This window comes from Lithobates pipiens, unplaced genomic scaffold (assembly GCF_037356315.1).
Source record: "Lithobates pipiens isolate NorthernLeopardFrog02 unplaced genomic scaffold, aLitPip1_a1.2 Scaffold_13, whole genome shotgun sequence".
NCBI lineage: Eukaryota > Metazoa > Chordata > Amphibia > Anura > Ranidae > Lithobates > Lithobates pipiens.
This window is the reverse complement of record NW_027507718.1, coordinates 421,756,020-421,782,605: the sequence shown is the minus strand read 5'-3', so window position 1 is coordinate 421,782,605 and position 26,586 is coordinate 421,756,020. Positions and strand designations below refer to the sequence as shown.

The 26,586-nt window shown below is 43.5% G+C and overlaps 1 protein-coding gene across 6 annotated transcripts in view; it reads right to left on the bottom strand.

Moving 5' to 3' along the window:
- The window catches only part of PDS5A (PDS5 cohesin associated factor A), a 197,609-nt gene that overhangs the window by 44,318 nt on the left and 126,705 nt on the right, over window positions 1–26,586 (bottom strand). For all 6 annotated transcript variants that reach the window (XM_077477616.1, XM_077477618.1, XM_077477613.1 and 3 more), the window contains 5 exons: window positions 17,636–17,796; window positions 13,515–13,638; window positions 601–759; window positions 452–520; window positions 165–301 (listed from right to left, as the gene is read on the bottom strand). In XM_077477616.1, coding sequence (XP_077333742.1) covers window positions 165–301; window positions 452–520; window positions 601–759; window positions 13,515–13,638; window positions 17,636–17,796 — 650 coding nt within the window. The remainder of the gene's footprint in view (window positions 1–164; window positions 302–451; window positions 521–600; window positions 760–13,514; window positions 13,639–17,635; window positions 17,797–26,586) is intronic.

Genomic DNA, 26,586 nt, shown 5'->3' with positions numbered 1-26,586 from the left:
GAGAGCGGCGCTCTGATAAGTCCGTCCCTGCGCATTATGCAGAGATGGACCTGTCCTCTGCCTGCTCAGCAGGGATCGGAGCGATCCCCGTTGAGCAAGCGGATATCCACAGGGCAGATCATCACTGATCCGCCCCGTGTGAAAGGGCCCCAAAACTTGCTCACCTAATTCTCTTATGCTCTGTCAAGTCTCCTTCGCTGACCAACATGGCAGACAACAATCTCAAGGTGGAGTTGGCCGACTTGGACAGATTGTTCTTCATCCCCAGAAGCCAGCGGACCAGTAGTTTTATGGCTTGTACCTAAAGTCATAAGTAAAATACAAATAAGATATGTCCAATATTATTAGAGATAATAAAAAAAAAAAGGTACACAATATTAGAAAGGGGGGGGGGGATTGACATGAGACAAAGTTTTTTTAAATGGTGATAAAACCAGTGTACAAATCATACCTTAGCCAAAACTTCTGGTGAAACTTCTTCATCTGGGGACCAGAGTTTGCCATTTTTGTCTCCAGTTGACTGCAGAGGAAAACAAATTAAACTCATTCGAACTCAATTAACTGCTAAATTAAAGATGAACACAATATTCTGAGTCTCACCCGATCATTCATTAGAAGATCTTTCACAATAAAATTTGCCACCACGGACTTCATTGGAGAAGCAAACTGATCAGGAGCCAGCATGGAAATGTGACCCAGTGATACTAAAGGAGTTACTAGCTGTTCAGGTACATCTGCATTAAGACTTCGGCTGAGAGGCTAAAGAAAAGATAATATATTAGGCTCAAACTATTATACAGGCTTTATATAGCGCCAACAGTTTGCACAGCGCTTTACATTGGGGAAGACAATACAGTTACATTACAATTCAATACAGGAGGGATCAGAGGGCCCTGCTCGTTAGAGTTTATAATAAAATGTAAGATATAACAGAACAGAAGTCTTATGTACACAGGAAAAACTTTACATAGCAAGCTCATTCGACACTTAATACAAAAGAGAAATGTATAAAAATTGGAGCAGACATCATTTTAAACAGCTGTGCAAACTAACAAGTCAGCTTCTAGCTTTCATTTTGAAAGATTTAAGTGGTAACAAAAAAACAAACAAAAAAAAAAACATTGCTTTAAAGCATTATAAATACCACAGTGATTGTGCAGTGTCATTTGTTCAATTCTATGTTCTAAAATACAGTTGTGCTCATAAGTTTACATACCCTGGCAGAATTTATGATTTCTTGGCCATTTTTCAGAGAATATGAATGATAACACAAACTTTTTTCACTCATGGTTAGCATTTGGCTGAAGCCATTTATTATCAATCAACTGTGTTTACTCCAAGTTATAATGAAAACAAACTACATAAATGACCATGATCAAAAGTTAACATACCCTGGTGATTTTGACCTGATAACATGCACACAAGTTGACACAAAGGTGTTTGAATGGCTATTAAAATGTAACCATCCTCACCTGTGATCTGTTTGCTTGCAATCCGTGTGTGTGTGTGTGTGTGTGTGTGTGTGTGTGTGTGTGTGTGTGTGTGTGTGTGTGTGTGTGTGTGTGTGTGTGTGTGTGTATATATATATATATATATATATATATATATATATATATATATATATATATATATATATATATATATATATATATATATATATGTGCGTGTAAGTGTGTATGTATGTAAGTGTGTAAGTGTGTGAGTGTGTGTAAGTGTGTGTAAGTGTGTGAGTGTGTGTAAGTGTGTGTGTGTAAGTGTGTGTGTGTATGTAAGTGTGTGTGTATGCAAGTGTGTGTGTATGCAAGTGTGTGTGAGTGTAAGTGTGTGTGTGAGTGTGTGTGTGTGAGTGTAAGTGTGTGTGTGAGTGTGTGAGTGTGTGTGAGTGTGTGTGTGTAAGTGTGTGTGTGTGTGTAAGTGTGTGTGTGTGTGTGTAAGTGTGTGTGTGTGTGTGTAAGTGTGTGTGTGTGTGTGTAAGTGTGTGTAAGTGTGTGTGTGTGTGTGTAAGTGTGTGTGTGTAAGTGTGTGTGTGTAAGTGTGTGTGTGTGTGTGTGTAAGTGTGTGTGTGTAAGTGTGTGTGTGTGTAAGTGTGTGTGTGTGTAAGTGTGTGTGTGTGTGTGTGTAAGTGTGTGTGTGTGTGTGTGTAAGTGTGTGTGTGTGTAAGTGTGTGTGTGTGTGTAAGTGTGTGTGTGTGTAAGTGTGTGTGTGTAAGTGTGTGTGTGTAAGTGTGTGTGTGTAAGTGTGTGTGTGTAAGTGTGTGTAAGTGTGTGTGTGTAAGTGTGTGTGTGTAAGTGTTTGTAAGTGTGTGTGTGTAAGTGGTCAATGAATTTCTGGACTTGTGACAGACCCTTGCATCTTTCATCCAGTGCTGCACTGATGTTTCTGGATTCTGAGTCATGGGGAAAGCAAAAGAATTGTCAAAGGATATGTGGGAAAAGGTAGTTAAACTGTATAAAACAGGAAATGGGATATAAAAATATATCCAGCAGCAGAGGGCAGCAGGGACAGCCAAAACAAACAGCAGCGCTATTGTCCCACGACCCGCTCGGAGTGCCAGGCACCTACAGCACACCAGGCCCCCTCTCCCAAGATGGCGCCAGATCAGAAGTAGCATGGACAGGTGGCACAGTCATCTCGCAGCCCGGATCCCCCTGACTCTGCGGCAGCCTCACCAAATGCCACTGCCATCCCACAGAACACCCAGATGCCAGATCCATCCACTTTCCAGTCCCAGAAGGAGCTGACAGCGATGCACAGAGGTGGGCTCCCCAGTTCTCCCCTACTAGGGTGTCCCATGGAGAGGGTTCAGAATATGCAGGGTCCCCGGCCTCTTCTATGGACAGAGGCATGGCAGACATTACGGAAATGGCTCTGAGCCAGTCCAGTTCCATACTAGATCAGTCCCAACCACCACCACCTTCTCCCTATTCTGGAGATGCAGCCTTGCTTCTCTGCACTGCTCCTACAAGAATTATCTAAAGCCTGTACTGCATTAACAGCTGAGATAAGGAATGACCATCACTGCATTGGGGGAAACTAGACATTATTGCATTCAAGGTGGATGGCACGGTGGGCAGGGTTAACCAGAATACTAATGATCTCCTCTCTGCAAGACCAACTCTACCAAGCCAACAAAAAAAATCGAAGCTCTGGAAAATAGATCCAGACGGTACAATTTCAGGCGGCACTGATTGCTGCAATCAATCTAACTTGAAGCAGTACACACCCTTGATCCCAGGAATTTCCCCTCACCATCTGGAGCTCGACAGGGTGCATCGCAGCTTGACTGTCCCGAAAAAGGATGGCCTCCCCAGAGATGTGTTAGTAAAGCCACATTTTTACAGGATCAAGGAAAAAATGTCGGAAGCCAGGAGTAAGGGAGACAAACTTATTAGGTCACAAAGTCCAAATATTTGCAGATATCTCCCAACAAACCATCCAGAAGAGGCGTGCACTGAAGCCACAAAATATTGGGCTTTTCCCTTACCCTTGTAGGCAAATTAGAGGTAAGGACGCACTCGTTTGCCAATTTCCGAGATGGAGAGGAAATTCTGCTAGACCTGGGACTGATCACTCGAGAACCTTCATCTCCCTCTCCCCCGGTAAGCAAGGGGATGACCAATTTTACCTATATAGTCTCAAGGCCGCTCCTCATCCAAGTGGTCCAATTCAGCCATGGGAGCGTGAAACTAGGATGCGGCCACCTTAATCCAGTTTTAGGACATGGTTACACGATTTTCCCCCCTTTTTTTCTCCCCATCTTGGTCCTAAGCTGAAAAAGAAAATCACTTTACCCAGATAGTAGTTGTCTACTGTATTAACTAAACATGCCTGGTTATACTTGTATTGAGATTTTATATCCTGGATACTTCTATCAAAGTAATAGGAGTGGAAAGACACCAGGGCAGAAAACGCATGCCACTTCTTGGCAAGAGTGTCCCACCTTGTTAGAGGGTGAAAACCTCACAATACATTATCGGAATGTTGAATTCCCAGAGGTCAATGACCTGCATAACATTACGAGACGTTACTTATATGTATTACAACTTTTGACACACGGATTACCAGTTTGTCGGTACATTATTCTAACTTACAACTTATTTTCTTCTTTCTTGCTTGCTTTTTACCCAAGTGCACTCCACGCTCCAAACCCAGAGGTCCCCCCCCCCCACCTACTTCCATCAATCAAATCAGCTAAAATAATGACCAGGGCGTGGTCTGATCATTCCCCGGTGCAAATCTGCTCATCAGACCTGGGGACGAAACCAAAACGACATGGCGCCATACCGCCTCTTTGCCTAATAATTATAGTAGCTGAAAATGAAAAGGCCATGGGCCAATACTGAAAATCAGGCAACTTATACCACTTGGAGCATCAACTGGGCAGCGCACAAAGCCATGATTCGCGGTCAGTTGATCCAACTAGCTTCCAGGACCAAAAACGCACACGAACAATACAACAGGAGACGGATCTACAGGCCCTTCTGCTAGAGCAAAAGAAAAAACCCCAGCTAGACTTAAAACACAGTCGACGCAGCACGCACAGCATTAAATCTTAGCCTCACTATCAAAGTGGAAAAGCATCTTCGCTGGTCCAGACACTGATTCTACACCTTCGGAGACAAGCCAAACACCTTGCTAACTAGGAAACGCACACCTCGCCCTTACAGCCTTACCAAGGCTACGCGTGTGTGATGGCAAATTGACCCAGAATCCACAACTCATGGTACAGAAATTCTCTACCTTCTAATCTAAACTATACGCTTCACTGAACGTTTTCTCCGCAACTGTAGCTGACAAGTATTTTAGGGACATGCCTTTCCTTAAAGTCGCAATCATATTGAGCTAATGGAGGGAGATTTTACAGAGGGCGAAATTGAATCCGCTATCAGGGGTGGGCACCCCTCAAAAAGGCACCTGATGGATTCTCAGGCCATTATTACTTTTCGGAGTTGTTGGTGCCCACCTATACTTTTTTTTTTTTAATGACCGGCTCTGCTTTAGCTACAAATGAAAATGCAGCCTTTATCCATGTCATCCCTAAACCTGGGAAGGACCACTGGGACTGTGCCAAATATCGCCCAATTTCATTAACGTATATCTTAAATTGATTGACCAAAGTTTTGGCAAACCTTCCTATCCAGGTACATCCATCCAGACCCGGTGGAGTTTGTGGCCAATCGTCAGGCCCCTGATCAGACCCGACGATTAATAGATGTTAGATCAGCGGTTCAGTTCAACTGGGACAATCGTGGACCCAGGAAGGGCACGCTGTTATTAGACCTTTATAAGGCCTTTGACTCCCTGTCATGGGATTACCTATATTATGCCTTGAAAGGCTACGGGTTTGGCCCAAATTTTTGGGTGTGTTGCAGACTATCTATAGCTTACCCACAGCAAGAAGCCAGGTCAAGGGATACGCCTCACATCAAATAGATATCCATAGAGGAACTCTGCAAGGATCCCCCCCCCCCCCCCCCCCATCTACCATTTTATTTTTTGGACCTCGAAACCCTTGGCTATTAAAATTAGGAATCACCCTGACATATGGCATACATTGTAGGGAGCTAAAGTACAAGTGTGCTATGTTTGACGACATCCTCATGCTCCTCTAATCCCCGGTCACGTCACTACAAAACATTGCGCCACTTCTTCATGATCTCGGGTCTTTCCAACAACCATTCGAAATCGGTTGCCCTTAACCTCTCAACAGCACAGCTACAAAAATCAATTCCATTCAAAATGGTAGGCGAAAGCCTTCCCATATTTAGGAATTTTCCTAACACCCACTCTAGATAAGTTAGATCAGGCAAAGTACCCCTTCAAGATTTTTCTCCCTTCCGGACCAGAGCACTTTGTACAATCTGGCACTGCGTCGCTTTAACTGACAATTGCACGGTCATGCAATGTTGTTGCCAAAACAAATTTTGCGTCTTTTTCCCCACAAATAGAGCTTTCTTTTGGTGGTCATTGATCACCTCCATCTCTTTTTTTTTTTTTATAATAAATATCTCCCAATTAAAAAAAAAAAAAAAAATCTATCAGTTTAGGCCGATATGTATTCTACAGATTTTGGATAAGAAAAAATTTGCAATAAGCGTATATTGATTGGTTTGTGCAAAAGTTATAGCGTCTACAAACTATGGGAAAGATTTATGGCATTTTTATTTTTACTAGTAATGGCGGTGATCTGCGATTTTTTAGCGGTATTGTGACATTGCAGCAGCCCGATTGGACACTTGACACTTTTTGGGACCATTGACATTTATAGAGTGATCAGTGCTATAAATATGTACCGATTACTGTATAAATGTCACGGGCAGGGAAGGGGGTTAACACTAGGGGGCAATAAAGGGGGTCAACTGTTCTAACTGTGGGGATGGAATAGAGCGATGACCGATCGCTGTTCCTACTTTGTAATCTGTAATCTGTCTCCTCTGACAGGACAGGGATTTTGTGCGTTTACACACACAAATCCCTGTGCTGGCTTTCGTGCATGCACATCGGAGGCGTGTGTGCGCTCTGGTGGCTCTCTTGGACAGAGCCGTATATATACACACACACACGGGATTTCACCCAGGAGAGCCATTCTGCTGCAGTATATCTGCGCAAACCGGTTAAAGTGTACTTTCAGGTTTGCATTCAAACTGCAGCTACTTTATATAGCTGTAGATTCCCAGTGGCACAGCATTATTTAAAAAGAATGAAAAAAAAAAAAAAATCCTACCAAGCTTTAACCTTCTTAACCACTTGAGCCCCAGAAGGATTTACCCCCTTCCTCCCTTCCTGACCAGAGCACTTTTTGCAATTTGGCACTGGCCTACTTTAACTGGTAAGTAACTGTGCAGTCATGCAATGCTGTACCCAAAAAAACATTTGCATCCTTTTATACCCACAAATAGAGCTTTATTTTGGTAGCATTTCATCACCTCTGGAAATTTTATTTTTTTAGCGATAAACGAAACAAAGACCTGAAAAGTGGGGGAATGGAATATCTACTTTTTTGTTATAAAAAAAAAAAAAATACAACAAAATGTTGGTCATACATTTAGGCCAAAATGTATTCAGCCACGTCTTGGGTAAAAAAAAAAGAAAAAAAAAAAAAGGCGTATATTTATTGGTTTGTGCAAAAGTTATAGCATCTGTAAACCATGGTACATTTACTGGAAATTACGCAGCTTTTAGTTTATGACTGCCCATCTCATTTCTTGAGGTGCTAAAAAAGCAGGGCAGTAGAAAACCCCTCCAAATAACCAATTTTTCGGAACGTAGACACCCCAAGGAATTTGCTGAGGCATGTTGAGCCCATTGAATACTTCATTTTTGTCATAAGTGACTGAAAAATGACAAAAAAAAAACCCCACATGCCCTCAGGATTTCTAAGGGTGTAAATTTTTGATTTCACTCCTCACTACCCATCACAGTTTTGGAGGCCATGAAATGCCAACACTACACCCCCCCCCCCCCCCCCATCTCACTTTTTGCACAAAGTTTTGAAAGAAAAGGATCCCGTACGCAGCTAGGCTTCCAAATAGTCTCACATGCAGTACCCCTGTACTCAGGAGAAGCAGCAGAACGTAATTTTAGGGGTGTCATTTCCCAATATACCCATGCTATGTTTGAGCAATTCATTTAGTGACATGGACTCAACATGCCTCTCAGCAAATACCTTGAGGTGTCTACTTTTCAACAAGAGGAACTGTCCCGGCATTTTAGGCCCAACATTAGAAGCCATACCTCACCCACTAACCACCAAGTCTTTCTTGACACTTGTTTACATGAAAATACATTTAGTTTTTTGCTAGAAAATTACTTTGAACCCCCAATTATATACTTTAACCACCTCAATACAGCACATTTACACCCCCTTCCTGCCCAGATCAATTTTCAGCTTTCAGCACTAACAGTTTGCATGACACTCAGTCATGCAACACTGTACCCATATGAAACTTGTGTCCTTTCCACACAAATAGAGCTTTCTTTTGGTGGTATTTAATCACTAGTGGGTTCTTAATTTTTTGTGCTATAAATTCCGTAAATTTTGTGGGGGGGAAAAAATGCCTTTGTACCGTCAAAATTTTTGCTAATTAGTATTTTTTCCATAAATTTTGGCCAAAATGTATACTGCTAAATATCTTTAGTAAAAATAACCCAAATTAGTGTATATTTGGTCTTTGTAAAAGTTGAGAGTCTAAAACGTGCCAATCACTGAATATTGATCACATCTGATCAGGCCTTCAGTACATCAGGTGAATCTCATGTCTTGAGACACTAAGTCAGGAAAGTATAAATAACCCACAAATTCCCCGTTTTTAGAAAGTAGACATTCCAAGGTATTAGGCAAGTAGCAAGGTGAGTTTTTTTAAGTTGTCATTTTTTTCCCATAAGTCTTTGCAAAATGAAGATTTTTTCTATTTAAGTTTTTTTTTTTTTTTTTTAACAAAATTGTCATATTATCAGGTTATTTCTCACACACAGCATATGCATACAACAAAATACATTCTGCTACTCTTCCGAAGTATGGCGATACCACATGTGTGAGACTTACACAGCCTGGCCACATACAGAGGCCCAACATTGAAGTAGCACCTTTAGGCACTAATTTCTCAACCATCTATTACACTTTTGAAGGCCCATGAGTGCCAGGACAATGGAATAAAATATATTTCTAACACATAGCATGTACAAATTACACCCCAAAATACATACATTCTGCTACTCTTCCGAGTATGGCGATACCACACATGTGAGACTTTTACACAGCCTGGCCACATACAGAGGTCCAACACTGAAGTGGTACCTTCAGGCGTTCTAGGAGCATAAATTACACATCTCATTTCATTCCTACCTATCACTTGATAGTCCCAGAGCACTAGGACAGTGGAATTATCCCCAAAATTACCCCATTTTGGAACGCAAACACCCCAACATATATTCTATGAGGCATAGGCTGCAAATAGGTACTCGGTTACTCTGTCACCAGGCCATCACTTGGGGACTCTGATGGCCTGGTGACAGGTACTCATAGGGACTGATAGGTACTCAGATAAACTGTGACAGTTACCATGATGGGTGAGGACAGGTCCTCTTTATTGGGGGGGGGGGGGGGCAGGGGCAATCAGTGTGTTGGTGTACACTGAGTGGTAACGAGATGTTACCACAATCTCCTTCTCACACACGATATGTGGTATGTGAGGAGAACCCGGTACCATCTCGTTACTCCGTTTTGTTGACATTTAGTGATCGGCCAATCACGTGGTAAATAGCTGCCAGCCAATGGCTGTTTACCAGAGTCGGTGACGAGCAGTGTTACAGTGCCGTGCACAGTGGGGCGGAACCATCTGTGATCGGCTGTGACTTCATCACGGCTGATCACATGGTAAACAGCCATGACCAATGACTGTTCACAACCCTAGTTGGCGAGCGGTGTCTCCGTGACACGCCGTCACCGTAGGAACAGAGATGCGCGCGCACGATTGCCGCGCATTCCCCATTTAAACGGTGGGCCGTCAAATGACGCCCTCCCACAACGAGATCTGCGTCGCCTGGCTGTCATATGATGGACAGCAGGCGGCTAAAGCAGAGGCCCTACAGATTAAAATGGTGGGTGTTGCAATTTTAATGCACAAACACACTATATTGCCCAAATGTTTGGCAACATAAAAGATGATCTTATGCCAAGTACAGATACCAAACACAACATGCTTTAAAATTACGCACAACCGTGCAGCAGCAACAAACTTTGTACATTTTTAAAAACATTTGCGGTTACCTCTGTGCGCATGCACGAGGAGACAGGGGTGGTTTCATTTTATTTATGTTTCTTAAATTGTTCATTTTGCTATTTATTTTTACACTGTCCCTTTCATTTTTTTTTATTGTTATCACAGGGAATGTTAATATCCCCTATGATAGCAATATGTAGTGACAGGTACTCTTTGGGGTCCATTAGACTCTAGATTTCTCCTCAGCCCTTAACGCATCTCACCACATCAAGATTCGTGTGACAAGATGAATAAAACATTACAGTTGAAGAGGAAGTAAACCCTGATGAGTTTACGTCCTCTTTCATTCCCTGCAAAGGTAAAGCATAATGGACTACTATGCCTCGCATAGTAGTCCATTAGGTGTCACTTACCTGACACAGGAGCCAGCGATGTCACTGCTGTCCCCTGTAGTCAGGCGCATCCATCTTCGCTGTCATTTGGCAAAGCCGCGATGATGTCGCTGCCATGCGTGGCATAGTCGCCGCTGACGGTGCCGCGCTCAGTGCGCCTACGCGCCGCTGTCTACGGCGTGCCTGTCTTTCGCCAAATATCTCCTAAACCGTGTAGGTTTAGGAGAGATTTCTTAGACCTACAGGTAAGCCTTAATCTAGGCTTACCTGTAGGTCAAGGTGTGTTGTAAGGGTTTACAACCACTTTAAGCATCTAATAGAGTAAAACAGAGCAGAAGACTAGAGAGCAAGAATAAAAAAAAAAAAAAAAAAAAAAAACAAACCACAAACTTTTTGGGCTTTGTTAGGTCTATAAAAATTTTTTTTACACTATTATAACTTTGAACGTTTTTGCATTTTTTCTAGGTGGTATTGCTATTGCTGCCCCTCTATTCTACATAAATGTAATCCTAATGTACCGGACATATGCTGGAGATGCTTGCAGTCCCCAAGCACCATGACGACATTGTTTAAGAATATTTGAAACTTAATAAATCAGATTCAACATAACTGAGCGTTCTAGGTTAGAAACTCAAAATGCCATATAACATCTTTCAAAAGTGTGACCTAGGGCTGTGTCGTGCTGTACCCTATGCTAATACTCAACTAGTGTATTGTAACGACAGAAAGAGTCACCGATGCAAAGACCAGGTTGGTCCAGGACAGGAGGGACAACGGGCGTCATTCCTGTATCTGCGTTTTCTACAGACACGACTTCTTTGCGGTGTTCTTTGGGCAGAGGTACCACGGAGAACCTCTGGAAAATGTCTCATGCAGCCGGCTCACTGCATTTCCATTGGGAAGTTGGGCCACAACAACGTCTGAAAACAGATAGGCTGTGATGATCTCTTCCTGTAATTTTAGGAAGGATCCAGTTCGTCCTGACACTTTGTATAGCACAGAAATTGTTCAACAGAGCTAACTGAAATTAATATACACTTTTTTTATACCAGCGTCTGGCCTTACAGGCAATGGAGTATGGAGCCATCCCCTGGTCGTTGGAAGTCCACCCCTCCCATGTTAAGGTTGTATTTGTGGACACAGAGGGGCTTCTCAACACCAGCCCCCCTCGGAATTTGGACTGTCGTATCTGTGTGTGAATTGACGACAGAACTTGGACATTCCACGTGTCCCTCCATTTCACTGCAAGCAATTTATTACACTTCAAGCAGGAATCTAGAATTACAGAGGCAGAGGAGAGAGTGTCATTCAGCAGGTCCAGGCCAGAAAACATTGGCCTGAACCTGAAGACTGATCGGTTCTTTCCCAAATCCGATCACTGTGTGGACTCGTGATGTACACCCGCAGCGGTTTGTACAGGAGAGCCAACCTGCCGCAGTAAATGAAGGCGCCTGGTTGACAACAGGTTAAAGTGGTTTTAAGGGGGGGGGAGGGGGTGCAGGAGCGGCATGCACCAGTGCCCCAATAACAAGCAGCTCGCCATTGGGACACTGGCTGAAGGGTGACCCAAAAAGAGGAGGATTGGGGCAGCCCTGTGCAAAACCACTGCACAGAGCAGGCAAGTATGACATGTTATTTAAAAAGAAAATGAAATGAACCTTTGATGTCACTTAGAAGGGGAGGCTAGGTAGATCTTTAATGTCAAGGAGAGAACTGGGGAGTAATATTTAACAAGTGGATGTAAACCCCATTCATGAAATTTGACCTGGGCACATCTGTAGTGTTTACTTATCTCTCTCCAAAGCTCTAAATCCTGTGTGTCTGCTGCTCGGTTCTTCTGTTATCAGCATAACTTCTGACAAACTCTCCAGTAACCAAGATAAAAGCAGCCTGAAATTTGTGTCAGGGATGGTGCATAGAAACAGAATAGCAGACAGCTGGTATATTCAAAGCACAGCTCTGCACATTTGTTCCTTCCTCTGCCTATATGGAGAGGGGATGTGTGTGTCTTTCCACCAATCAGCTGTCACATTGAATGCCAAGAGTCCACAGCCAGTGGTGGAACAGGAAGAGAAAATGCCAACATGATGTGCACATTCTAAACAGTCTAGAAAGTTGAACACAGCAGATATGCATGTAAAACTTATGTAGGGAGACTTGTTTCCCTGATGTTGTTCACTGGGTATACGTGAGGGTTTACATCCACTTTAACCTAGTCTGTACTATACAACAGCTCTTCATTATCAGTTGCAAACTAAATTTAAACACTTTCCTAACAGAGCTAAAGATTGCAAGGTCTGGGTGGCGTATTATGTTAGGGCTCATTCACACGTACTGTGGTAATTGGTGTATTTTTTACCCCCACTGGTCAAATAAGCATTTTTCATGTGCCTCCTTCAAACCGAAATGCTGGTGTGATATTTGGTGCACAAAAGAAAAATGCAAACCTGCAATGTTTTTCCACAGTGCAATGGATGTCAACACACTGTTATGAAGACGTGAACGAAGTAGTTACTTCAAAGAAAAGTAGTGCGATTCACTGAAACATGCATTGCAAGACCTCACACTAACTCTACTGCACAATAAAATTCTGCTTGTTACTGTGCGGGTCAGTGTGAACAAGTCCTTAAAGTATTTTAGCTTAGTCTGTCCCCACTTTGAAATTGCTCAGAACAGCCTGCAAGTCGGGTATAAATCTGCTCCAAACATCCAACAAGATCATTTTTTTTTTTTTGTTTTAAATAAGGTAATGCTGTGTTAGGCTGGGTTCACACTGCTGCGATGCAGGAACGCTGCGACTCTACTGCGGGTTCCCGCATCGCATTCCTCCCGGCGGAAGTTCACACTGCCCTATGCGAACTGCTGGGAGTGTCAGTGAAAAGTTAATGACACCCCCCAGATCAGTTTGCAGATAGCAATGCGATCTGCAAACTCGGACAGGAATTGGATCGCATGGTGTGAACACCCATGCGATCCGATTCTGCTGCGGACCAAAAAAAGGGTCCTGTACGAGTTTGGGTGGAAAGCGAATTCAGCCATACTATCTGTATGGCTGAAATCGCATCACACAGAGATCGCATGTGATTTGCCCAGCCTTAATGAGAACAAATCAATTTCACCGATATTTGACTGCAAAAGTGGAGCAACACATTAAATCAAACAGCATTTTTTTTTTATTCTATAAAAAAAATATATAATAATAATAGCAGCCATAATGGGAAGAGTACTCCACTCAAATTATTATTTTAACATCCGAACACCACAAAGTATGTATCCTATAACAAGTTTATTATGCATTAGCAGAAAATGTGGGGGGTGGGGCTGAAGACACATACCAAGCCTGAGACGAAACAGAGCATTCATTATAAACTATTCAAGACATGAAAATAATGTAAATTACCTCAAATATCTGGGCCAGTTGCACTTCTTTATTCGAGAAGATAGCGTGGATACAATGTATTGCCTGCTTAGCTTGATGCGGTGTACCCCTCTTGGCCTTCTGATGCAAAACTGGAATAAGTGCCCTATTAAATTACAGATTTGGCATGGGTATTACAAATCACTTAGACAGCTCCATTAAGCATTCTAAAACCCCCCCAAAAAAAGTGGATTTATGTGCTATGATCTAGTTTCTTTTGACTTGCATCTTGTTATGTGCTAGTAATTCAATAAGCTCTTTAGATCAGCATTTACAAGAAGTGTGTGTGCTTCCAAATCTCATCGTGAGCCATTGAGCTCTGTATACAAATATTTAAACAGGCGGTTACACCAAAAAACATGTTTAAAGAAGTTTAGAGCCCCACCTGCTGGCTGCCTATGAAAATAGATTGGTAAGAAATTAAAAAATGAAAAGCATTTAAAATTGGATTTTTATATACACTGCAAATTTTCATGGAGTTTGTTGAAAGACATGGAATGCTCATAACTTCCAAGTTATACTGCTGCCTGCAGGAGAAGTGGACAGAAGTTCAAAACAAAAAAAAAAAAATATTACGAAAATCAAATTTTTACTCTATTGAGAGATATTGAAGTTTTCGTCAGCTATGCAAATCCGTGAAACGGTTGCTTTATTCAAAATGGTTATTAAAACCAACAACCATGAAAAGAAGGATGACAAAAATCAGTGCTCGAAACAGAAGGCCCTCATGATTTAATGGGGGGGGGGGCAAACAATTACAGGCCCAAGAAAACAGAACCAGGGACTGCTAGCACCTCACAGCTGCCTGAAGTACCCTATGTCCAAAGTCGCCACTAGATTGGGTTGCAACATCCACCTAGTAGAACTTCAAGAATGTGTAACCAAGAAATTTGATTTGCAGCTATGCAAATCCGTTAAACAGTTGCTTGATTCAAAATGGTTATTAAAACAAACAACCATGAAAAGTAGGATGACAAAAATCAGTGCTAGAAACAGAAGGCCCTCATGATTTAATAGAGCCTAAAGACAGTTTGCTATGAGTCTTTTTAGGTCAATGTACCACCATCCACCTCATTTACCTATTGGCCTAGACCAGCATTTGGCCTCAAGTACCAATCAGACTAGAGGAAGGAAAGGATGCATCCCGCAGAGTACTTCCCAGAAGGAATCACTCATCCTAATTAGATTTCTGATCCATCTACTAGTCAAGCAGTATATCTGCAATAAAGGAAATATACTCAGAAGTGAAGGCTAAAAGGGGCTCGCTTGTGATTAGTTATCTTTGGCCTCTAACACCTGCCCAAAAAATTCTTCCCTGGACAAGTAGGAAGAGGGTTGTTCAGGGAAAGGGCCAGCAGAGTGCCTAGACGAAGGCAGGGAGTCAGACTGGGGGCAATTGACCAAACACAGGGTCCCTGTAGGGCCATGTGGATAGAAAGAAAAACCCCACACCCTTGCCAGAAGCCATGTGCTGAGTGTGGCCATATAGGGAAATTGTGAAGCCTTTTGCTCAGTTACTATAGGCTGCTGAACCCAGACGAGCATCCAGTGATTGCTGTACTGTGGGAGCTGGGAACTGCTGGATGTGGACTGACAGAACAAAAAAAATAAAAGATCAGAGCCACATGCACAGTAAAGCAACCAAAAGAGAGGAGGCACAGAAACACCCGATTTGACGGGCTTGAAACACACCACCAGATAAAGAATGCCAACATTTAAATGGTTGTGGTGCCCATTCTATGGCTGTAACACATTTTTTAAAGTGTCACAGCCTGGCCCCACCATAGCTTCGGCATAGGGTCACCAGCACCTTGGGACAGAATTTAAGGGAGCAAACCTTGCACCGACACAGATGTCTTCACATTCTGAGCAAGGTGTAAGGGATTAGAACCCCTTCTGGCTTCACCCCCTACGAAGGTCAAACACCTGATAGGGCTCTGCTGCAGGCAAACCAGGACCCTGGATCTGTATAGCAGCATGTGGCCAACTCACAACTCCTACAGAAGAGGCAAGCTTCTCTAAGGAGTTTGGAGCCCTATCATGTAGGTGTGGTCTGCAGCATTTTTTTTTTGCAAGTGTACAATCCCCTGAAGGTCGATGCATATAACCAATAATTAAAGTGGTTGTAAACCCTTACAAACCACTTTGACCTACAGGTAAGCCTAGATTAAGGCTTACCTGTAGGTCCAAGAAATATCTCCTAAACCTATACGGTTTAGGAGATATTTACCTGAAGACAGCCACCGCTGTCTACGGCGCATGCGCTGTAGACAGCGGCGCGCAGGCGCACTGGGTAAGCCGCAGATCGCAGCAATATGCTGCAAGTGTCGGCTCCCGTGTGCATGCGCGGGAGTGACGTCATCGCTGCTTCGGCGAATCACAGCGCCGGAGCAGCGAGACCCACCAAGAAGATGGATGCTCGGAACTACAAGGGACAGTGGTGATTTCGCTGGCTCCTGTGTCAGGTAAGTGACACATAATGGACTACTATGCGATGCATAGTAGTCCATTATATGCTTTACCTTTGCAGGGAATCAAAGAGGAAGTAAACCCATCAGGGTTTACTTCCTCTAAGTACTATAAAATTCAGTGTCCTATATTGTATACCTAAAAAAAAATAAAAAATGCGAGATGAGGTTTTAACAGCCATACTTGTGAAGCAGCATGGCTGAGATGCATCAGCCAACACATAACCAGACTGAATTACTAAGGGCTCATTTACACTTGCTTTGGCTTCAACAAGGCTTCAGACACGCTTTGTTAAAGCTCTCAGAATGCTAGTCAAAGCTGTCACTAAATAAAATGGTTAGCTAATAGTCCTGTTTAGACCTGCTTTTGCTTCGGCTTCGCTTAAATATCACCCCATGTAGCATCAGTGGTGCTTCAAAGCCTCCATAGAAGTCTATGGCAAAGCTCTCTTGAAGCCTCATCGAAGTCCCACAAAGCCTCATCGAAGCACCAAGCAAAAGCAAGGCGCAAAAAGGCTAAGCTAACCATTTTATTTAGTGACAGGCACTACGGCTGGCGTTCAGAGAGCTTTAACAAAGCGTGTCCGAAGCCATGTTTTGAAGCAAGTGTAAACTAGCCCTTAAATGTTTTGGAGGGAAAAAACAAGAGGAATGACTGAACTGTGAAAAATGGACTGTGCTACCATTATATCAAAGTTATTTTTTTATTTTATTTTTTAAATACACAAATATATTTTTGGCCCATCACGCTTAAAGCGGGAGTCCGCTGGGAGTTCCGCCGTTTTATTTTTTATTTTTTTAAAAGCCAGCAGCTACAATACTGCAGCTGCTGACTTTTAAAATAAGGACACTTACCCGCCCAGCGCGCCCGCGATGTCGGCACCCGAAGCCGATCTCTCGATCGTCTCTCGGGTGCTGCCGCCGCCATCTTGGGTATGGGAATCAGGAAGGAGACTTTCAGCTTCATTTCCCGGTTCCCTACTGCGCATGCGCGAGTCGCGCTGCGCAATAAGGATGGTCCCGCTGCCTCTGGGATCCGTGTGTTTCCCAGCAGGGGACTTTCAGAAAGGGGCGTAATCTACGCCCCTTTCCGCAGATAGCTATGCCGGAAGTGGGTGCAGATACCTGTACTGTACAGGTACCTGCACCCCCCTCCCCCCTAAAAGGTGCCAATTGTGGTGCCGGAGGGGGGGGGGGGGGGGGGGGGGATTCCAATGAGCGGAAGGTCCACTTTAGGGTGGACCTCCGCTTTAAACAACTAAATTCTGCTTGGTGAAAGTGCACAACACGCCTTTACAACAATACTATAAATTACAAATGGTGTAAATCTATAACAAGTGATTCGTGAAGTAGTAATAAAGAAAACATGTTACAATTTCTCCTTTTGTTAATTTTTTGTTTTATTAAAGATTATGTGACCACCCAACCCCCCCCCCCCCCTTTGATTGAGCTTTATTTTATAAACCGCTTATGTTATAAATTTACACTATATGTGCTTTAGATCAGATTTGTAGAATTATTTTCTTTAAAAAAGTGCTGTAGACCTGGATGTCAAGGCTGGCTGTTAAAAAGAACCCGATTCCCTTTGCTCCAACCCATCTGATATAAGCAATGCCAAATTACAGTAAGTCTTACGATCGTATCTGTGGTAAATCGATTTCAATCCTGTGCCCAGTATTGCGAAATATCTGGATTGCTGCCTCTGCCACTTTGTCGTCATCCATGCGAAGGCACTGAAGTAATGATTCATAGGTCTCTGAAGAGTGGAATGCAGTCGGGTGGGTAAAGGACAACACCTAAGCATCAGATTATCACACAGAATTAGTGTATTTGTTGCTACCTCACGTGCTAGACAAGAATTAAGAGAAAGTGATCACTTTTATAAATAAAATCACACATTAAGATAATGCAATAAAATAGTAAAATCTGAACCATTTTATCGACATGGGAAACATAACCCCAATGAAAAGAAAATTAGGATTTTTGTATTACCTGTAAAATCCTGTTCTTGGAGTACATCATAGGACACAGTACACTTCATAACTACTTGGTTTATGCTGTCGCCTTAGGTGGATGGACACTGGCCAACAAAAGCAGGAACTCCCAGCCCAGGCATAAACCCTCATAGCTCAGCAAGCAATGAAAACAGAGGAAGAGCATGGTGTCCCATTATGTACTCCAAAGCAAAGATTTTACAGGTAAACCATCTTGCTTCAGGTGATTGCAGCCATATTAGTGCACTTGCGCCAAACAATTGAGCACTCTCCGTGATACTTTTCTTTTATTTTGCACTAAAATACAATTTTGAAGGAAAACCTTTCGGGGTATGTCTCCTCCAAGGTCTGAGCAGTACCAATTTCACAAAAATGTTAGCAGAATGTTAAGACCATCTCTTGGGGAAAGGAGAAAGAAAAGGGAGAGCTATTAGATTGGGGGTGGGGTGGATGACCATGCTGACAGAGGGGGATCATAAAACTGTTGGATAATGAGTAAAAAAAAGCCATATCTAAAATGCAGGTAGTTCTCTTTTGTGTCAAATAGAACTATCAGGTAAACCAAAAATCCAAACCTTTTAGTCTTGCATCACATGACACTTCACATTAATGACCAACTAAAACGCCCCAAAGCACTGAACAAGAGGGGTGGGCAATAGCAAATCAACATGCCCAAAAATAAATAGGGGAGAATCCCACTACATAGGCCACTGCAATGTATATACACACACATACATACATATATACATATATATATATATATATATATACATATATATATATATATATATATATATATATATATACATATATATATATATATATATATACACACATATATATATATACACACACACACACACACACACACACACACACACACACAGTGCGTACGTGTGCAGTTTAAAAAAAAAAAAAAAGGGTCTTCTGCATCTTTAGAGCGGTGCGTCACATGTTAAACGCTTATCTGCTCAAAGATAAGGCGATTCCAGTGCATCAGGACACTATATAATTGTTTGGACATTTAATAATTTTTAACATATTACCACAGGATCACGCACTTATCACTTTAATTTTTTAAATAACAATTTTTATTTTCATTTTTATTTGTGTATGAATTTGTGAATTTTTGGACACTTCTGATTTTCATGCACATTGATCACATTGGATTGGCACTTGTGCCTTATTTATTCTCTTTATATGCACATTGCACTTTATATTGTATTTGATAGGTAGTGTTATAATACATAGGAATTTTGACAAGGTTGTGTAAGCAGCAACAAGGGATTCTCTTGGAAAGGTTCAAAAGAAGATCAAATTAAAAAGGACCATGGGAACAAAGGGGATGCACAACCAGAACAATCTGAGGCACCCAAAATGTTTAAATGAGTCTTTGCAACAGAACGGCCAATGCGAAGGGCAAAGATCTGCCCATTGGTATGTGTCTAAGTGGTTGTAAAGGCAGAAGGATTTTCTTATCTTAAATGCATTCTATGCATTAAGACAAAAAGCCTTGTGTGTGCAGCAGCCCCCTCAGCTCCCCTAATACTTACCTGAAACCTCTCTCTAGCCAGCAATGTTGTAGGACTGTCTCAGTTGCCCGAGACTCCCTTCCTCATTGGCTGAGACAGCAGCGCTGCACCATTTGCTCCCGCTGCTGTCGAAAGTCAGCCAATGACAAGAGAAAGGGGATACACTGAGCTGCAGCTCAGCTGCCCCCATAGCAAGCTGCTTGATGTGGGGGAACTAGTCAGGAGCATGGGAGTGAGGGACATGAGAAGGGGAGGATCCAGGCTGCCCTGTGCAAATCCACTGCACAGAGCAGGTAAGTAACATGTTTTTTTTTTATAACAAACAAGACTTAATCATTTTAAGGTCTGAGAATCTACACACTAGCCCGAAGGAAGGATAAAATGCACCCCACGATGAAACTCAGGAGCCTCACACAGGTGAAATAAACCTTCCATGTATGAAGGTACACCTTCCTAGAATATCATTTTCTTGCTTTGTGAAAAGTAGGGATTAAAGAGTCAGAAACACCACTATCTCTCATAAGTCGGGCTTCAAAAGCCATGTCAGCAAACCTAAAGACTTTAAAGCAGTCTGTCAAGAGCTTTATGGTGTCTGCGTACCATGTTCCTTTTGGGCCAAGCATGTGCAATCAAGATCACTGGCAAGCCCTCTATACTGCGCAACAAGCAAAGAAGAAGCTGCAGTGAAGGGAAAGAATACCAATCCCAAGTAGTTATCAGGGCATCCAATAGAAATGCCAGAGGATCCCTGGTCCTGGACACCGACCTGTCTAGTATGTTGTTGAATCCACACACAGAGAGCCACATCTGAGGTCCCCAACCACAGAAAAAATGCTATCACCCCTGGGTGAAAAGTCCATTCCCCTCAGATTTAGCTGCTAGCGGCTGAGAAAGTCTGCCTGCCAACTTTCCACACTGGGAATATGCACAGTAGACAGAGCCAGAAGTTCTGCCCAAGACAAGATCAGTTCCACGTCTTAAGCAGCACAACTTTGAGTAGTACAAAGTACACAGTACTTAGAGCCGCAATGTACACAGGTTCTGCAGCCAGGAGAGCGCACCTGTTAGCTCTGGGATATTCCTTACATTTTCTCTTCACTGACACTGACCTTGGTGCGTGCGCACAGACATCCACACGCTCTCTGCTTACTCCCCCTGTGCTCCTACTGGCAAAAGGAAAAGCCAAGTACAGGAGCCAATCTGAGGGACAGAAGCTGCAGGAGCAGCTGCAAAGGGTCCTGGGACATGTAGTCCCCATGTCAAACAGCCCCACAGTCCAGCATGTTCTGGGAGCAGAGGGTCAGAGACTCCATTTTAATACCCTGAGAATTGAGACTGCATGAGATGGAAGAGATCACACCTGAGGGAGAGATGCTGTCCCCCAGGTGATTTCACCACCTGATTTAGGCCTCTGCCACCAGTCAGGACATCCAACCTAAAAGGGGGATCCCAGGTGCACATCCAGGTGCACCTGCACAAACAGTGAATCTTTCTAGTGTGAGGTGACCAGTCGGGTTACCAGGAGAGCCTGCTATTCCAGGACGTTTGTTTGGGCCTTGACCGCAGGGCTGGGTGAGAGGGCTTTTGCCCACTTGCAGGAAACAGGGACACTGCACCACAGAAGTTAAATGGACACTGTATATAGACATTATTGCTCTTAGTCATCTTGCTGACACAGGGTTAAAGGATAAGGTCATCCATTTCCAGGGACACTGTATACAGACACCATTGTCCTTTCACCTTGAGGAGATCCTTGCTTTCTTCACTTGGTAATCCGGGCAAGTTGTGTTATTTGGCTGTGCAATTCAGGAGTTTAGTGGAACGATGAAAGTGGGTAGCTGAAGACAGTTTTATCTGTTCTTCAAAAGGACTGAAGCTACTAGTGCCATACGGTCTTGCACACACATTCAGTGCTCTGTATATGCAGTGGGTGTGTGCAGGACAGTTCATCTAGGAAGTTAAGCCATTACATGTATATTTGAATAAAGTGTTTAAAGTTGGGCCTGTGGTGTCATCCGGTGACAGAAAAGGTCTGACAAAGAGGGTCATTCCTCTGCTCTCCTCCTAGCTGGACTCAGAGCCAACCTGAGCAAAGGTAACCAATCTGATATGGAATGCCATATTGTGATTTTCCATGCAAGTGTGCCTCTGCTTTTGGGGTTATTCTTAGGTTTTAAACCCCCTGAAAGCAGCCCGAATAGAGTATTGAGCTAGATTGCTCATAACGTCAGTTATTGCTCTCCCATTGCATTCCTTAAACAATTATATTGTTACTTTTCCACAGAAATATTGCCGTACATACAATTTGTACTCATAACGTGCGTGTGGTCCTTGGTTATTGCACCATTGACAGGTGTGCCAGAGGGAGCCGAGACTGTTACTGGGGTTGAGAGTAACGGACTGAACTTAAGTGGCTCCTAAGGGTGTAGTGCTACATATGTCACAGCAGTTGAATTTTGTGTCTGCATCCGGACACGAAGACAGCAAAGGAAAACAGACCAAAGCAGGAGAGCATGCCAAATCACTGAAGTTTCAGGATGTTAATCAGCAATGTACACTACTTTGATGACCATGTTCCCCAAACCAAAAGTTTCTCCAGAACATCTCCCCAGCCAGACAAGGCCATTGTCAAGATCTTCCAAGTCAATGGAAGGATCTCTCGATAACCACCAGTTAAGAAGCCAGATGCATTGGCAGATCCAGACTGCTGACTTTTGTCCCACACCGACAGGATATTGAATCAAAAAGCTATGGAGTGAAACTGGGCATAGAGAATCAAATGGGTCCCCAGGCACGTTCATGTAACCATAAATCCAGGGACTTTCCAATAACCTTAAACTCCACCTAGGATCAAAAAAAAAAACTGGAGTTAGTACTTACCGGTAACTCCTTTTCCGGTGGTCTTCCAGGACAGCCCTTGAGAGATGGAGCTCCTCCCATCGACACAGGAAACACATTGCCACAGTTCAAAAGGCGGTCCCTCAGGTCCCTGGTCAGTCATTCACCAAGAACCGAAGGATGGAACTGAAAAACATATAAACCATAACAGGTAATAACATTAGTACATCACTATAATCAAATAAAGGGTGGGATCGTGCTGTCCTGGAAGACCACCTGAAAAGGAGTTACCGGTAAGTACTAACTCCAGTTTTCCCAAGTGTTCTTCCAGGACAGCCCTTGAGAGGATCCCCAAGTACTTACCAGATTAGGGGGGGACCACGGCCTGGAGGACTTTCCTCCCAAAGGCCTGATCCTGACTAGACATTAAGTCCAGTCGGTAATGCCTTGTAAAGGTGGAAAAGCTTGACCATGTGGCTGCTTTACATACCTGCTCCGGGGTGGCACCAGCTCTTTCTGCCCAGGATGCAGACAACGCTCTTGTGGAGTGAGCTTTAACACCCTCAGGAGGATCTCTATTCAAGGCCTTATACCCCTCTGCTATAGCTAGCCTAATCCATCTAGCTATGGTTACTTTTGAAGCTTTCTGTCCCCTACGCTGTCCGGAAAAAAGGACAAAAAAGGGAGTCTGAGATTCTGAATGGATTTGTTATTTTAAGATATTCTAGAATACACCTCCTCACATCCAATAAATGAAAACGTTCCTCTTTCTCATTTGCTGCATTTTGACAAAAAATGAAGGGAGGACAATATCTTGGGACCTATGGAAGCTAGATGCTACCTTTGGTAAGAACCCAGGGTCTGTCTTTAGTATGACTCTGTCTTCTAGGATCTGTAGGAATGGTTCCCTGATGGAAAGGGCTTGGATTTCACTGACCCTACGGGGCTGAAGTGATTGCCACCAGGAGAACTGTCTTAAATGTAATAAGCCTTAGGGAGGCCTCTGAGATAGGCTCAAAGGGTGACCCCAAGAAAGCTTTTAGTACAACTGCTAAATCCCAGGATGGGACTTTGGTGATTCTGACTGGCTTACGTCTAGCGACTGCCTTACAGAATCTAGCGACAAAAGGATTTTCCTGTAAGCGTTCATCTAAGTACACACTTAAGGCAGCTATCTGTACCTTAATAGTACTTAGGGTTAAACCCTTGTTTACACCTTCCTGTAAAAACTGTAGAATATTAGCCGTATTTATGTCACGGCTATTCAGCCAGCTATTAAATTTTTTCCAGACTTTTTTGTAAATAGCCCTCGTGACTGGTTTGCGACTCTGTAGTAAGGTCGCAATTACCTCATCTGACAGGCCCTTATTCCTTAAGATTTCCTCTTCAGTAACCACGCTGAAAGCTTCAGTGTGGCGACCTGTGGATGGTAAAGAGGTCCCTGTGACAGGAGGTCCTGTCTGTAGGGAAGTCTCAGAGGCGGACAATCTGTCAATTGTAGCAACGTTGTGAACCACGGTCTCCTGGGCCAAAAAGGTGCTACTAGAATCAAACAGGTTTTCTCCTTGAGGAATCTTGCTAGGACCCTCGGAATGAGATGAAGAGGGGGAAATGCATACGCCAGACTGAAAGTCCATGGAGTTTGCAAGGCATCTACCGCCAGGGGCTGATCTCCTGGGTTTAGCGAGAAAAAATTGGGAACCTTTGCATTCTTTTTGCTCGCAAAAAGGTCTACCTCTGGTTCTCCCCAGTGAGTTGTTATGAGATTGAATGCCTCTGGGTGTAAGGACCATTCTTGGTTCGAAATCTTTTGTCGACTCAAGAAGTCCGCCTTGTTGTTCAGCTCCCCTTTCAGGTGAACTGCCGAAATGGATTCCAGATTGGCTTCTGCCCACTGGAGAATGCGTCTGGCTACCAACATCAAACGAGGACTTCTGGTACCTCCTTGTTTGTTTATGTATGCTACGGCCGTCGTATTGTCTGAACAGACTTGTAGATGGTGACCCTGTATTGTGGGGTGAAAAGCTAGAACAGCTCTCAGGATTGCTGTTAGCTCTTTCCAATTGGAAGAAAAACATTTCTCCTCCGGGGTCCACTTGTCCTGGACCCAGCTTGAGCCGAGGTGGGCTCCCCAGCCCCAACTGCTCGCATCCGTTGTTAGTGTTGAAGTGATAGGAAGGACCCAATGAACCCCTTTGTTTAGGTTCTCCCTGTCCTTCCACCACCAGAGGGAGCGTTTTATCTTTGAGGGGATCGATACCTCCTCCTCCAGATCTCTGCCTTTTAATTGTTCTAACAAAAAACCCTGAAGGTATCTTTGGTGGAACCTGGCCCATTGTACGGCTGGAATGGCTGCCGTCATAAGACCCAAGACCGACATTACTTCCCTCACCGTACATTTGGGGCTGCATTGAAGAAAAGATATTCTCTGCCACAGATTCAAAATCTTTTCTTCCGGCAGTATAATTTTCTGATCTACAGACTTGATCCAGTAACCCAGATACAGGATCTCCTGTGTTGGGGTTGTCTTGGATTTCTCCTGACTGACAATCCACCCTAATCGACTCAGGCTGAGTTGAGTCAATTCCAGATCCTGAAAAAGACGACTCTCCGAGTGTGCTGTTAGGAGCAGATCGTCTAGATAGGGGATAATTGAGACTGATTGAAGCCTCAGTGGAACTAAAGCCTCTCCGAGAACCTTGGTAAAGATTCTTGGGGAGGATGATAGACCGAAGGGAAGTGCTCTGCACTGAAAGTGGTAAACCTTTGTGTCTATCTGCACTGCCATCCGAAGGAATTTCTGGCATTCCTCCCTTATTGGAATATGCAGATAAGCGTCCCTTAGATCCAGGGTTGCCATAAATATCTCTTTCTGCAGGAGATTCTTTATGGAATAAATGGACTCCATCCGAAATCTCTTGTAACGGATGGAGCGATTCAGTGGTCGGAGGTTCATAATTAGTCTGAATCTCCCTGACGGCTTTCTTACCACAAAAATGTGCGAGTAAAAACCGTCTCCTTGTTCCTGAATAGGGACTGGTGTCAATACCTCTTGATCCACCATTTCCCCTATCAGTAAAGGTAAGGCCCTGGCCTTTTCTGAGTGACTTGGAAGCTTTGTCACCAGAAACTTGGAAGGAGGGTTGCTGTGAAATTCCAGCGCATGACCCCTTTTTATTATATTTAAGACAAACTCGTTCGAGGTTGTCTTTTCCCATTGTGGAAGAAATTTGCTTAATCTTCCTCCCACAGGAACCCTGATGTCACTGGGGTTTGGGATCCTGATTGGGGCGGCTAAACAGTATGCCCCCTTTTCCTTTCCCTTTATGTCCCGACCAATGTTTTTTGGGGGTTGAACTCTTCTCTGATTTAGAGGGTTCCTTAAAGGGACGAAAAAATTTTCTTTGAAAAATGTTTCTTTTTTGCGGGAAAGGTTTTCTTTTTATCCGCCGTCCTTTCTAAGGCGGAGTCTAATTCAGGCCCGAAGACTAAGTCTCCTGTAAAAGGGACGCTGCACAGGTGGGTTTTAGACGCCGTGTCTCCCCCCAGGTTTTCATCCATACTGACCTCCTTGCTGCCACTGAAAGTGCTGCAGACTTAGCCGTAAATTTTACAGAGTCCGTGGAGGCGTCCGATGAAACTGGTGGCCTTAAAAAGCATAGGGAAGGATTTCAGAAGCTCCCCCCTAGGAGTGCCTGCCTTTAAATGTTCTTGTAGTTGCGATAACCAGAACTCCAGGTTTCTAGCTACACAGGAAGTAGCTAGAGCTGGTTTTAAGCCTGCCATAGAGGCATCCCAGGCCCTCTTTAAGACAATGTCTGTTCTCCTGTCCATGGGATCTTTCAGGTGGCCCATATCCTCAAAGGCCAGATCAGCCTGCTTTGAGATTTTGGACAGAGGGGCGTCTAGTTTAGGATTTTTATTCCAGACCGCCTCTGGGCTCTCATCAAAAGGGAACCTTCTCTTAAGGGATTTAGGAAAGAAAACCTTTTTATCTGGTTCAGACCACTCCTTAAGGACAAGGTCAGAAAGCACCTTATGTATAGGGAAAACCCTTGCTTTCTTTCTCCCCAGAGCCTCATACATTTGATCATGTCTGGATAACTGAGTTTCTTCCTCCTCAATTTCCAATGTATCATAGATAGCCCCCATTAGCTCATCTACTTCCTCGAGAGATAATCTATATTTTGAGGCTTTAGATGCTGCTTGATCCTCTTCCTGA